The sequence below is a fragment of the Heliconius melpomene genome, chromosome 19 (assembly GCF_056956725.1).
Source record: "Heliconius melpomene rosina isolate 202511_hmr_F chromosome 19, ASM5695672v1, whole genome shotgun sequence".
Taxonomy (NCBI): domain Eukaryota; kingdom Metazoa; phylum Arthropoda; class Insecta; order Lepidoptera; family Nymphalidae; genus Heliconius; species Heliconius melpomene.
The window spans coordinates 4,291,594-4,305,306 of NC_140407.1; the positions used below are offsets into that span (position 1 = coordinate 4,291,594).

At 29.2% G+C, this 13,713-nt stretch overlaps 3 protein-coding genes across 3 annotated transcripts in view; 2 read left to right on the forward strand and 1 right to left on the reverse strand.

Moving 5' to 3' along the window:
• The window catches only part of LOC146528414 (uncharacterized), a 65,721-nt gene extending 58,826 nt beyond the window's left edge, over positions 1–6,895 (forward strand). Inside the window, exon 17 of the mRNA XM_085203033.1 lies at positions 1,485–6,895. Coding sequence (XP_085059159.1) covers positions 1,485–3,801 — 2,317 coding nt within the window. The 3' untranslated portion in view covers positions 3,802–6,895. The remainder of the gene's footprint in view (positions 1–1,484) is intronic.
• A 784-nt stretch (positions 6,896–7,679) lies between these two features.
• Positions 7,680–8,675, reverse strand: SmD2 (small ribonucleoprotein particle protein SmD2). The gene is made up of 3 exons (XM_085203037.1): positions 8,523–8,675; positions 8,190–8,442; positions 7,680–7,938 (listed from the first exon to the last, which is right to left on the reverse strand). Coding segments are annotated over exons 1-3 (360 nt in total). The 5' UTR covers positions 8,525–8,675; the 3' UTR covers positions 7,680–7,833.
• A 358-nt stretch (positions 8,676–9,033) lies between these two features.
• LOC146528416 (uncharacterized) lies at positions 9,034–13,122 on the forward strand. The gene is made up of 5 exons (XM_085203036.1): positions 9,034–9,289; positions 9,377–9,561; positions 9,723–10,037; positions 10,489–11,835; positions 12,082–13,122. The coding sequence occupies exons 2-5, from the start codon at positions 9,379–9,381 to the stop codon at positions 12,304–12,306; spliced, it is 2,070 nt and encodes a 689-aa protein (XP_085059162.1). The 5' UTR covers positions 9,034–9,289; positions 9,377–9,378; the 3' UTR covers positions 12,307–13,122.
• Positions 13,123–13,713: the final 591 nt, after the last annotated feature.

Genomic DNA, 13,713 nt, shown 5'->3' on the forward strand with positions numbered 1-13,713 from the left:
AATCGAACCTACAACCATCGCGAATTATGATTATTTGATGAATTTAATGTTTAATTTCTTCATAGCTTATTGGCATAGACAAAAAATATTGTATCATATTTCTTACTTGTAGAATAATTATATAAGAATTATCTAACTGTATTAAAAAATAACTTTATCTTCATTATATTATTATTATAGTTCATATACATATATTATTATTACTTTTAACTTCGGGTGTAATAGTGAGTTCTAGTAGCTTTGCATGTTACGAAAGTGATTATAAGCATTTTGATCTTTTTTTTTATAGTTATTTTTATATTTTGTTTGTGCTCAATCTCAATGTACTTAAGTTATATCTTTTTCGTAGAGTAACTTTAGTATTGTAGACTTTAGAATTAATTTATTTTATTGTTTTATTTACTTAGCATGTTATTCTTATTTTATATTGTTTTCATAGTTTGAAATATCAATATGGTTAGTTAGTGTAAGAAACACTGTCTATAATAAATTTGGAAAGTATTACTTAAAAATATTTCAGCACGAATAACATTTGTTTTCCAGAGTTCAATGTATTTCCAATATAATACACGAAAAAAATATAAAAACCATTATAAACATAATAGAGTCCTAATTTTTTTTTGTTGTCGGTTAAATAAACTCTCAGGCTGTATGTAGCACGCTCCCGCACATACTAGGGTGGGCAGAAGGAATCTGAGAAACTAATGTTTAGATACTTCCGTTCTTATTAAGACATTTCTGTTTCCCGTTTTCCGCCGAATTCTCGAGACTCGTGTTCAGTGGCGAAGCTCTACGTCGAGCGTTATTAGAACGAGGAAATGAAAATATTAAACATTTCACTCCTGCGAATGAGAATCGAATCCACAATCGTCGCGTTTACAATCGCACGCGCCCACGCCACGACGGCTTCTTTTTATATTGGTTTTGTTTTTAGTAATCATTTCACACAATACTTTCCAATTTATTGATACATTTAAGCTTCTTGTTTATTTTATTTAGTTTTCACTTGTGTGCAACCTTTTTTTTCTACTATAAACTTTTTCAACTTAAATAAAAAATCCGACTTTTTCTTTCTTTCTTCCTTTTTCCTAACGTTTTCTAATTCTTCATAAGTCTCGTAGATGGGAGTTGTAATTTTGTTTGGTGAGTGCTGTTCGGTAATTGGGCTTTGCATGTCTAATATTTTGGCATTTTTATTTATGCATGATCTTCTAACATTGCTTTATTTCGTCCTGCATGAGGACTGTTATTTCTTTATGATTAATAACGATATATATGATTAGAATCCTTACTTTTAATTTAACTATTTATGGGAAACCTATCTTTTAATCGTTTTGCATGGCATGAGTTTTTAAAATTTTTCGAAATTTCTTTACTTTGCCTGTTTTGGACAAAATCGAAAAGAAAAGCTATAATGTGTATTTTTAAGTAAAAAATTCTTATCAATTGTAAAAAAAAATTATATTACTAAATTCTTATTACAGGTTACAGTCACCAAAGAAAAACAGTTTACAGCGGCGTCTATCAAAAAGTGCAAGCAAATTTGCTGCTAATTTTCAAAATAATGCACAAAACAATCAACAACCAGTTAACGTGCATACATTGTCTAATCCTGACGACATGAGCTCTAGTCTTCTAAGAAGTGATTCAGATCACAGTCCAGCCGGCAATGTCAATCCGTCTGTGAACTTCTTTGGAAATTTCAAAGGATTTTCCCTTACGCCAATGGATAAGAATCAACCCGCAAATAACGAGGATAAGAGAGAAACAAAAAGTGCCAAGATAACTCCAGTTCACCGAAGTGGTAGCAACAGTCAAAATATTAGTCAGTCTGCAAAGCCGGTGTTAAGATCGGCGCCGCCGTTGCCTGTTGTGCCTAACACAACGAAATGTAGCCCTAAATCAAGCCCCTCTGTTAAAAGAACAAATAGCTCTGTCCAAAATAGAATCAAGGCTCTAATGAGTTCTGATAAAACAGAAGAAACACCTATCGTCGCTCCTACACCCAGACCGGTTATATCAAGTCCTATTCTAGAAGCTTCCACGTGTAGCGCGAAAGAGTTAATTTCTCCTTTACAAGGATCTAAAACACTGGGACCTATACGAGCGGCTCCAACTGTACCAATGATTTCAACAGATTTACCAAAGAGACCTTTGAGTATGCACTCAAATAATGTCCCACAAAAACCCCTGCCCGAGGAGCCGAAAAAATTTAAAGAAGGAATATCGCTAAATAGAATCGCTTCCTTTTTAAAACAGGAAAAGCCAAAAGAAAAAGAAAGAAATCCGGTTGAAAGGAGTCACTCTTTACCCAAAAATGCAAACAATCAGATCAAAGTTGCCAAAGTTGATAAGGTTGCGTTAAGAAATTTGCAAATATCGAATCCGATATTACAAAAGCAAATAGATCTGCCAGTTAATACTGTACCAGTTGTCTCTGACTCTGAAGACGGTGAAGATCCTAAAGCATTTGTAAACAGAGCTCAAAGTATGCGAGCTCCTTTGGCACAGAAACCGACAATACAAGGTTTTGGATCGATGCGACAAGCCCCAGGCGTAGCGAGGCCTTTATCTTGTGTAGGAAGACCCACTGCCCCCCCTCCGCCCTTGCCTAATCAAACAAAGTCTAACGACGAACAAACATCGGTATACCAAACTCCAAAAATACAAAATGAAATAAAATCCACAGATTACGTAGATTGCATCGAAGAGAAACAGGTACCACTCGCTCATATAGACGAAGAGTCGGGTGATAATATCTATGCAATTATAGAAGAAAGCCCCGAAAAACCCTTCAAACGTCTTCCTGGAAGCTTGCCCCCGAAGGTTTCACAATCTCCTGCGGAATATAACGTTCCTAAACCTATTTCGTCTAATTCCGGAAGTACAGAAAGTATGGGATTACTGGGTGAAATTGTTAATGAGATACAGAATCGTCACTTCGACTCTATTTACTCTGCCTCTAGCTTTGCTCGTAAGGATGATAAAAATAAAGATAAAAAAAGCGCAGAGTGCAATAGAGATAGTACATACATGAACACAGATTATAAAAGGCCTGAAAGTATTTACGGTAATTCAGAGCCTAAATCAAACGCATCGACCACAAGCAGCGGTTATTTACATCCATCTGCTGTGAATATACCAACGTATATGCAGAAACAAGATGATAGTAAGGAAATAGACAAACCGCCGTCACCTACTATGAAAGTTAATTCGAAAATACCAACTTTCTCTAGACAAGTGACACCTCCAGGTTTAAAAACTTCGACATTTAAAACTGTTCCGCCATCACCAAAAAATGTTAATAAGAATACAACGAAAACAATATCAAATAGTCCAGACTTAGTATCAAGTTGTGCTGTGGCCGACTCCAAAAACGTTAAAGCGCCGGACGTAATAAATAATAATAAAATACCGGAACCACCTAAAGTTCCATCTAAACCGGCAATAATTAAAACGGATAATCGACCATCATTACGGCCTACGTTACCTGTACACAAAAAACCTGTAAATACAACTCCAGCGTTAAAACCAGCAAATTCTTCGTCCAGTATAAATAAAGACAAGAATACGCCGTTAAATCGAAATACAAAAGAAACAAATGTTAAAGCGTTAGCGGACAGTTTGAATAAGAACAGACCAAAAATAGTTCCGAAGCCGAGCACGATCTTACAAAAGACTGACACTAACGTGAAACCGAACGCAACCAAACTCTCAACGAAACCGTCAAATGTTGCCAGTTTACAACAGAAATTCGAAAATAGAAAGTCACTAGGCAAAGAAATTACAACGAAAAAATGAAATTTTAAATTATCATTATTTAATTGATTTCACAAATAACGAATATTTTTGTGTTACATATTGAACAGTACAGTAAATTATTTTTCGTAAATATTTATAAATTTATCAATAATGGTTGGTATGGGGAAATGAATATGGCATCCCTAAGAAGACTGGTAAAGTATAAATGATATAAACTAATAATTTTCTTTATTAATATTAAAGGCCTTGTTGTAGCTAGAAAATGCGTAACAGTAAGTATCTAGATTCTAGTCGATTATTTTTTAAAATGAGACTTATGCTCCTCACTTAAAACCATTGCAGAGTAAATATTTATATAAATTCATTTCAAAAACGAATAGATGTGAATACTTCATTGTGATAAGGCAGCTTAATAGCCGCACTCAGAGATGTTCATTAATTTTTAGTTGATATTAAATCATTAATTACTAAGTCTGAGTGCAGCCTACATTAAATAATATAAATACTTATTTTTGTCGTATTTAATTAGTAAATTTGAAATTTCTTTGATAATACACGATATGTAAGTAATTTATAATTAATATTTTTCTATACGGTAGCATTTTTGGAAATGATTTAGTTTTATTGTACATATTATATTAGTTATGTTTGAACAACGTTTTTTTTATAACGTACGAAATTTAGATTAAGTTTGTAAATATTCTAGTTAAATCATTCAAGTGTCTTAATCGTAAATAGAAATTATAAATAATTTGTATTTTTATAAAAATGTAATATGGTTAGCGTGCAAATAATTAAAAAGCATTAATGTCTTAAAATAATTTAAATTATTATAAAAACTTTTATAATATTATAGAACTTGGATCATGCTATTGAAAATAAATGTTCAAAATTTTTTATTTAATGAAAATGAAGAGGCGACATATAAAAAGAGCAGAATGTTTTTTTTTCTAAATATTAGGTGGCCTGAGATATAATAATAAAGTGGATCTTAGTAAGAAACTATACCTTATATTTTTAAATGTATATGCTTTTCATTATATTTAAGTTGTTAAATAATATCACATTCTTGGAATGAAAGTGATTAACTTATTTGTAGCTTCCCGTTGTAGCAGGGTAGATGGAGAAAACGGTGTTCACACCGCCCAGTTCTCGGAACATCGCGTATTGAGTAGCGAAACTTAACGCCGCACTTAATCTTGTTACCAAACTGAGGATATAAAAATAAAGGATAACTCATTCACAGATTAGATTCATACGAGGGACATCATTCCCCCCTTGAGTTAACTTGAATTATTACTTTCTTTCATACAATTTCGATCCTTATAATATATATTGTTTTTCTTATATGTATGTACATATAGGAGACTTCTTACTGAGATCTGATTATAAGATAATTTAAAATATTTCGCTATGGTGCTAGATTTAATGTGTAGCTATAGCTTAATTATATTTAATAAGTTGAGAGCATTATTGGTTAACATATTTCAAATATCACTATTTTTAGACATTTGACTTAGATGGTAAAACTTAATGCTGCGCTTAGTCTTACTTTAGTGAAAATAATTAAAATATGATCTACCCCTCTAGGCGAAGATCGAACCTACAACCACTGCATTTACAGTCGCTGCCCCACTATGGCCTCATTGGACAAATATTAAAATCAACATATTTCTCAAGTAGATTTAAACCAAGATCTATCATTATTGTAGGAATTGGAGGGGAGCTCCGTGCCCATCCCAGAATAGTATGTTCACACCCCAATAGATTTTTACTACAAAAAAATTTTACCTCAAAAATAAAGCTCGAAGCTAAAGGCCACCAAAAAATATTTTCAGATATACCCATGTCCACAAATTATTATTTAAGTACTCGAACTGTAACTTATTTAAAATAATAAAATGGCTATATATAATTTTACTTTAAATAAATGAATAATGCTCTCAATATCAATGCAATTACATTATAACGCTAAACGTCCATTTTCACTGCCAGCTTGTACAAATCCGTGGTGCTGATACGTCGCAAATGAATTAACTGTCGAAATATTGTTATGTTATTATCAGTAATATATCATTATATTTATCTGGAACTTGATGCAATGAATAAGAAATAATAAAAACATTTGTGTGTGTAGGTACATAAGTACCACGCACGTTGGAAGTTCTACTTCTTTGGCTTGACAAGATAAGTTTTTTTTTTAATTATATCCTTGTAATACTACACTAATAATAGAAAGAAAGGTATATTTTAATACATTGACAGAAGTTTTATTATATCGCATTATCTACTTAAATATCATTAAACATATATTTGTATTATTAAATAACTAAAATATTGACAATTGACATGTCGTTGGTGGCTAATTTTATATTGTCGGTTTTTCCTGATCGTAAAAAAATACTTTCATTTTTCCACCCGCGCCAAAAAAACCTATAACTTCAATAAACAAAAATACAAATATAAGTATATAATTATTTTTATATATTATTAATTAAATGTGTTATTATAATAATTGAAAGTGAAAGGTGTCACAAAAGGTACATAACTATGTCATTATTCATCTACTTAATAGATTTATTTTAGTGTTTTATTATTAATAGATATATGAAGTAGATTCTTTTTTTATAACAAATAAAAGTCATATATTGTAAACATTTAATATAAGTATGTAATAATATTTGTATACTTTTCTGTAATAAGTTTATTTTTTTTTGCTATGAAATTACAAGTCCATGAAAAAATGTCTTTACATAATAATTTTTCATTTTATAGTTTGACCAAAAATCTTTTTGACTTGAGTAGTTATTTTGCACTGTTAAAAAATATTTAAAATTTAACATTCTTTATATATATCATTGCTTTTGATAATAGATTTTCATTTTCTTCTCAATATTTGTGATAATGAAATAAGTTAGAATATGTACAATATTTGTTTAATTGTAAATATAACCAAAGAATGTGTGTTTAGAAATATTGTTTGAATGTGCGCTAGCTTTTATTATTTCGAGACTGTAATTTGTCTTTGTGTTGCACATTAAAAACAAAAGTACCTATAAGAGATTTGATTAGCTTACGAATATGAAATAAAACATTTATTTACATATAAATAAATAAACTTACATTTATTACATATTACTTTTTTTATATGTCCCCGTATATGCTTAATTGAATTTTAAATTAAGCTTATTTTTTTTTCATTTGAAACTCATAAATCTAAAAGCTGAAACTTGTAGAGTAAATTTTGTATAAATTTACCCCTTTTCTCTTTCTATCAAGTTAGTGATTTAAGTTAGGCGAACAGACTACTTTTGTACATGTGTGTACATGGCCTTCTAACTATATCCTATTTTGGCACTTTTATATAACTTTTTAATTTGGTCCAGCTTTACCCATGTTTAAAAACATAAAAAAAATCAATATAATGGAGGCAATGCATGTTGAGTGACCAGTCATGACTCAAGGGCACAAGTGTGTGACTAACTGCAATTGGTTGTGGGTTCAAGCCCGACTTAACGAAACCAACTTTACATATTTTAATTTCTTTGTTCTATGAAGGCAGAGTGCAGCATTCAGTTAAAAGAGTTTAATTTAAGCAAAATTATTCTAGAGACAATTTTGAGGGCAGTTGTGGGGCAAGTACAAGTGTGTGGCTGTCAACGTAATTTGGTTTGATTACCACTTAAAATAATGAAGTATTTATTATTCTAATTTCTTCACCCTGCTGTCAAGGCAAAATGTGGTGTTGACTGTTGAGTTTTGCCACACAACATAGAATGGGTCCAGAATTTGGCAGAGAATGGGGGAGGGAGTGGAATGTCTTAAAAGTAGGTTTCTTCTGTCTAGCCTGTTGTAAAAACAAATACATAGTAAATAAAAATTATGGCAATTTTAGGTTGAATACAGAAACTAAACAATTCTTTATATCATAAACTGTTTATATAATTATGAGAAAAATAAAATTACATTTCTTTAAGTTGATACAAAGTTGTGTATTATTGAATTAAAATACCCATATCGACTTACTTCAAAACTTTAGAACACTTGTTATGGAATAGATTTACCCTAAGTTTACTTCCCGGCAGCAGTTGCCAGAGGATTCCTTAAAACTAAAATTACTGAGTCACCTCGTAGAAACATTTTAGAAATAAATTTGTCCTTGTTCACAGCCTTTCCCTGAAAAATAAAGAAAATATAACATGTAATGGCTTAATAATAATGATGATTAAACAAAAATTTACAATTTTTGTCATGATTTAAGCATGGAAAGAGTATATTCAAAAGGACCTATGAAAAACATATGACTTTACTATTTCTTCATTTAATAAGATCCATTGTTCTAGTAGAATATACTGCGAATTTATAGGTTATTTCAGGCAAGATACGAACTGGAATGAATAAATAAATACTTAAATAAAACGTCAAACCTTTTTCCCTTTTCCAGTCCTCGGTACTTCTGTCCACATTTCTTTGACATTTTCCAGGACCATGTTACAGTGTCGATCAAACGCTTTCACACGACCCAGCAACTTTTTGTTGTTTCTACAATTTATTAATACTTGTGTATTGTTTTTAACGGACTGTGTAAGTACTGAAAGAGGACCAGTGCTAAATTCTTCATCTTCAATCTTTGATAACTCCTCTAAAGTCATCTCAGAGCGTGGCTTCGATGTACTCGCCCTGGAGTAATAAAACATTGTTAGTATAAACAAATATACAAAAAACTTCATTTATTGATAATATCTTAGAAAAATACATACATTTTATATTCTTATTTGTAGTTTTTGTACCAGAATATGAATGAAATATCCTAAACAACGAAACACGCGCGTACCCAACAAATACCGCTTCCTAACGATGATAGAATATATAAAATAGTATATACTATATAGATTATAGAGATGCGTTCAGTACGTTCTAGCCACAGATAACTTTGCTTAATAAATCTACACAACTAAATAATAAATCTAACAAAATAGATATAGCTAATGTAATTTAGATATTATAATCTAAGGAAACAAAAACCTTTTAAAAAATGTTTTATGAATTAAAATTGAAAAAATAATTTTAGGTAAAACTAACATTGAAAAAATATTTTTTAACAAATGAACTGACTTCAAACAATAAACCAAAAAGTAAAAACTAAATTTGCTTAACTTAAAGTAAAATGTACTTTCATGTTGTTACACAAAAACACTTAAAGTTTTTTTTGTAAATTATTTGATTTATGAAACTAAATAATACCTATGTATTTTATGTGGCAGCACCGACACTAGCTCCGGGGACTAACATAACTTTCGAATCATAAATGCTCGAGAAATTTCTAAAGTGCACTGCAATCTGCATATTGTTCCTTAGTGCACTGTGCAGTTCGATAACGCTTTGCAATTGCTGCAGTTGAATTACAAGTTTGATTTTGAGTTTGATTCCAAGAGATTATTGTGAGAAATATATTGATTTCGATTTTAATATTCAAACTGTTTTGTTGAAAAGGTCACCAGAATCTACCTTTCATTTAAAATCTAAAGTAAGTGCCTACCTACATACTTTTATTAACTAAAGAATTTATCCAATTAAGTTATTAAATAATCATAATAAATTTATATTTACTTAGAAATGGCACCAAACTTCAGCAAGAATGCTATTTTAAAAGGGTATGTTGATTATTTTTGCTTGATCTGCGAAACTTACCTTAGAAACGAAGATGAAACCACGTCACATATATCTAAAGAAAGCCACCAAAGCAATTTAAATAAAACTAGTTATATTGACGATTTTAAGGAAGATTACATTAAAAAGGTTTGTAGCTTTATTACAATAGTTTAGTTACAAAAGTTTAGTATGAAAAGTAGAAAGTTAAAGTATGAAAGAACATATAATAATTAATGATTAATGATAATGACACATTAGTACATTATATATATGAAACATAAATAAATATAACAAATCTTATTTTCCAGATTAACAGTAAATATTTTTGTGAACCATGCAATAAATTATTGCCAGTTCTGGCAAAAGTTCGCATTCACCTATCAGATCCATTGCATTTAGATATGAAAAAAGATAATATTCTGAGCTATAGAAACAATAATGTGATAGCATTTAATAAAGTGGTTATAAATGAACAATCATGGCATGGATTGTATGAAAATTCTTGTGCTGTCTGCAATTTAGAATATGATAATATAGAGGAACATAAAACTGATGTTTCTCACATTATAAAATTGATTCAAATTAGAGTCGAATTTCATGAAGATAAACATATTTATCGTAAGGTATTTATTATTCTAGTATTATTTATAATTATTAATTATCTTAATATGTTAGAAATGTTTTTATTTTTATTTGTAAAGCAAGTAAATATTTTGAACCCTATATCCTTAAAATATTTTAACAATCTATTTTAATGGTTCAAATTTAAAAATATATGTTTTTATAAGTATAGTTGTGCTTAAGCATTTTAATAAATGATCAGCTGCATAATTGAGTGTATGAACAAGAATAGAAAAAATACTGGGATTATTTCAATTTAAATTTTTCAATGAAAATTCATATTAATTTTACAATTTTAAAAAGAAATTCATACACAAGTATACATATATTTGTGTTAGAAAATCTAAAAAACTTTTGCAGTATGTAAAAATTATAATTGTGTAGAGTATATAGTATTGGGTTTGAATATAAACATGGTGGTTCTGTGAATATAATAAATTTAATTGCTTACAGATTGATGAAACTACATTTCAGTGTTTAACATGTAATACAGTTGCAGCGTTAGATGATTTAATAACACATTTTGAAGAAATTGAACATAAATATAAGTACCAAGAATGCTGTGAAGCATTTCATAAGTTACTTCAAGTTGGCTCAGACAATTCATCTTTAGATAATAATAGTGATTTAAAGGATAGTAACAAAGAGAGCAAAGTAAATTATAAGGACAAGAAAGCTATTAAATCTACTTCAGAAATAACAGCTGAAACATTTGATGTAATAACAAAAGAAAAAGGAATGAGTGAACCAGAATTAACTGAAAACAGAAGTGAAGACATACAGGATTCAGATTTTAAACACATTTTTGATGAAAAATGTGAAGATGAGATCTGTAAAGTATTAAATGCAACCGATTACATTACTCTTGATGAAAATGGAAAAACTTGGTGTATACTCTGTAACTGGATCATGAGTCCACAAAACGTTTCATATCATAGGAAAGGGAAACATCATCAAACTATACAAAAATTTCACAGAGAACGCATTGAAAAATACATAAATATGGATAAACTAACAAAAAGACCAGATAATAACAGTACTGAAATTATTGAGAACAACTCAGACTTGTTAAAATTTGTAAACGAATTTCAAAAAAATGGTATCAATATAGATTTTGAATCTAAAACTGCAACTTGTAAGAAATGTAGTTCTGCTAACATTTTGGAATTTAATTACAATGATATTAACAACCATATAAAGGAGCATAGAAATGTTAGCAAGAAACAACCTAAAACACTCCCATTTCCTTCAGGTAATGTAAAAGTTGGTGATAAGAAAAATATGTTGTTTACAAGTCCAGTTAAACGGGACAAAGTAAACAAACTAGAAATGGAAAGTGATTGTGTTAAAATAAATGAAAACAATGTGGCAGAGGATGTAGAACGGGATGATCGAGAAAACAAATCAGAAATAAAACATGACAAAACAAATGATAATAATAAAAAAATGACTGCCTGCAAAGAACTCTCAAATGATGTGACGGAGGAACTATCAAAAGATATTAAAATCGTCAAAAGATATAAACAAATTATTCTCAAAAAAGTAATTTTCAAGGAGTTCCTGGAAATTATTACAGTAGTCGACAGTGCCTTGTGTAATGATGTTATTATTAATAAGAAATTTGTGATTAATGTATTTAGCTTCTTATTTTTTGTCTTCAAAAATGATAATATAGAATGTGTTGCGTGCAATGAGAATGTTACATTTGATGTGCCACATCATCTTCAATCTTTCTTGCATAATAAAATAATTGACGAAATGGTTGTGATTACTGAATTGGACTCCGAATTTATCAGAGAGGTACATTTTATTATAGTTTTTAGCTTCATACTGTACAGGGTAGGCAGAGGGTACTTATGATTAAGTTGACTCTAATCCACACTAAGTACCCAAGTTTCGAGACACTGTACATTGAGTGCAAGCTTAATTTTTTGCTTGCTTAATTGCTTAATTTTTTTATATGATAAAATTTACCACTAATTCTCTAAAGACAGACGGGACTTTTTATTTTTACATTAATTAACTATTATTATTTTTCTATTTTAGCTTACATATAACAAATATCACTGTGGGTTTTGCAACAGTGTGGAGGCATCTTGGGAAGATATGCAGGTTCATGTAAAAACATTTAACCATAAAGAAGCTAAAAACGCCGCCGAATGGCGTTTGTCGCAATACAAAACGGAGATGGCCAATCGGACATTTCAGAGAGCAGACGTTGCAGCTGAGTTCGACCCATTAATGTTTGCTAAATGTTTTTTTAACAATTAGTATTATTTTTAAATATTGCAATGTTATATTAGAGACTGCTTTTGTTTCTTTTTATGTCTTTAAAAATATACTTATATTATTATGGCGATATATGAGAATTGATTTAAAGTTTTACAGTATACATTAATTTTCAAATATTTGGTGGCAACAATGTTTGTTAAATTACATTTTTCTCTGGTACTTTTATATATAAAAACATGTTTTCTGTTTTGTCACTTTAATTATTTACAAAAATATCATCATTAATAATTACCAAAGTAAATGACTACCACAGATTGTGTGTAATACATTGTTTAAAACACTGTCTTCTTAATTGTTACAATAATATGAAAAAATTTCAAATATATTCAAGTTTTATTTAAACTGGCAAATATACTGATATGTTAACTTTATGTACTGTATTTAATAGATTTGTTGACTTTTTTCTTTGTATTGTGAATTGTGATTACAGACACAAAAATATTGCTCTAAATATTACTCTTGTATCTTTAGTTATTACTTTATATTTTTTCGTGTTACTTTGATATATTGTTATTTTAAAAATATTTTCTTACTAATTTTGCTTTCATATAATTAGTATAAGTAATATAATATTTAGCTCAGCTATTTTATTTTTAAAAATTACAAAAAAATAGTTTTTAAACTAATAATCACCATTATTATTGTTATACCTATTTTCATATAAATAAGATATTTCAGTTTTTTCTATCAGTAGTCTTTTATGTAAGGATAGGTAATATTTTTTCAAATGTCCTTTTTTCTTAAAATTTACTTTATTTTATTTTGATTCTTTTAAATAAATAATTACTACTAAAATGGTTTTTAAATTATTATAATCTGTTTAATGACTTGAGTACGCAACTAAAATGAAAATGTATAATAATAATAAAATAATAAATTCGTAGAATAAAATAATTGCTAAGTTATATTGTTCTTGTATTCCTATTAGTAATCCATACATAATGAAATAATAATGAGCCAGACGTACTTGATCGGATTTTTGTTAAAATTTGAATAAATAAATTGCAATCCTATAAACATTAAATTTAATATACTTAATAGCCATTTGGAACATCCATTTGGAAATAAAAAGAAATAAGTGTGAACTTGACGAAATACCTATTACAATAAGTATATGAAAGAAATTTAATTATTGTTCACTATTTTGGTTTATAAAAAAAAATGATAATGTTATTTTCGCAATTTTAAATTGCAACATAAAATAAAAAAGAAACTAGCTGGTTTTGTCAAAACTTTTTGTTGCACAAAATACCTGAAGCTAGTGAACCTAGTGTTAAGACACTTCCCCACTTTCCGCCGAATTTTGGAAGCCAGTATTCTCGAAACCAGGGCGCAGAAATGGAAATACAAATTTACATAAATATTTAATTTCCTCGAGTGGGGATT

What these genes read in the sequence shown, in the direction of transcription:
- SmD2 (XM_085203037.1), bottom strand. An exon ending in GGACTGGAAAAGGGAAAAAG is followed by an intron (nt 7,939 to 8,189) that starts GTTTGACGTTTT and finishes TTTATTTTTCAG; the next exon opens with GGAAAGGCTGTGAACAAGGA.
- LOC146528416 (XM_085203036.1), top strand. Translation starts at nt 9,379, where the DNA reads ATGGCACCAAACTTCAGCAAGAATGCTATTTTAAAAGGGTATGTTGAT. An exon ending in ATAAACATATTTATCGTAAG is followed by an intron (nt 10,038 to 10,488) that starts GTATTTATTATT and finishes AATTGCTTACAG; the next exon opens with ATTGATGAAACTACATTTCA. An exon ending in ACTCCGAATTTATCAGAGAG is followed by an intron (nt 11,836 to 12,081) that starts GTACATTTTATT and finishes TTTCTATTTTAG; the next exon opens with CTTACATATAACAAATATCA.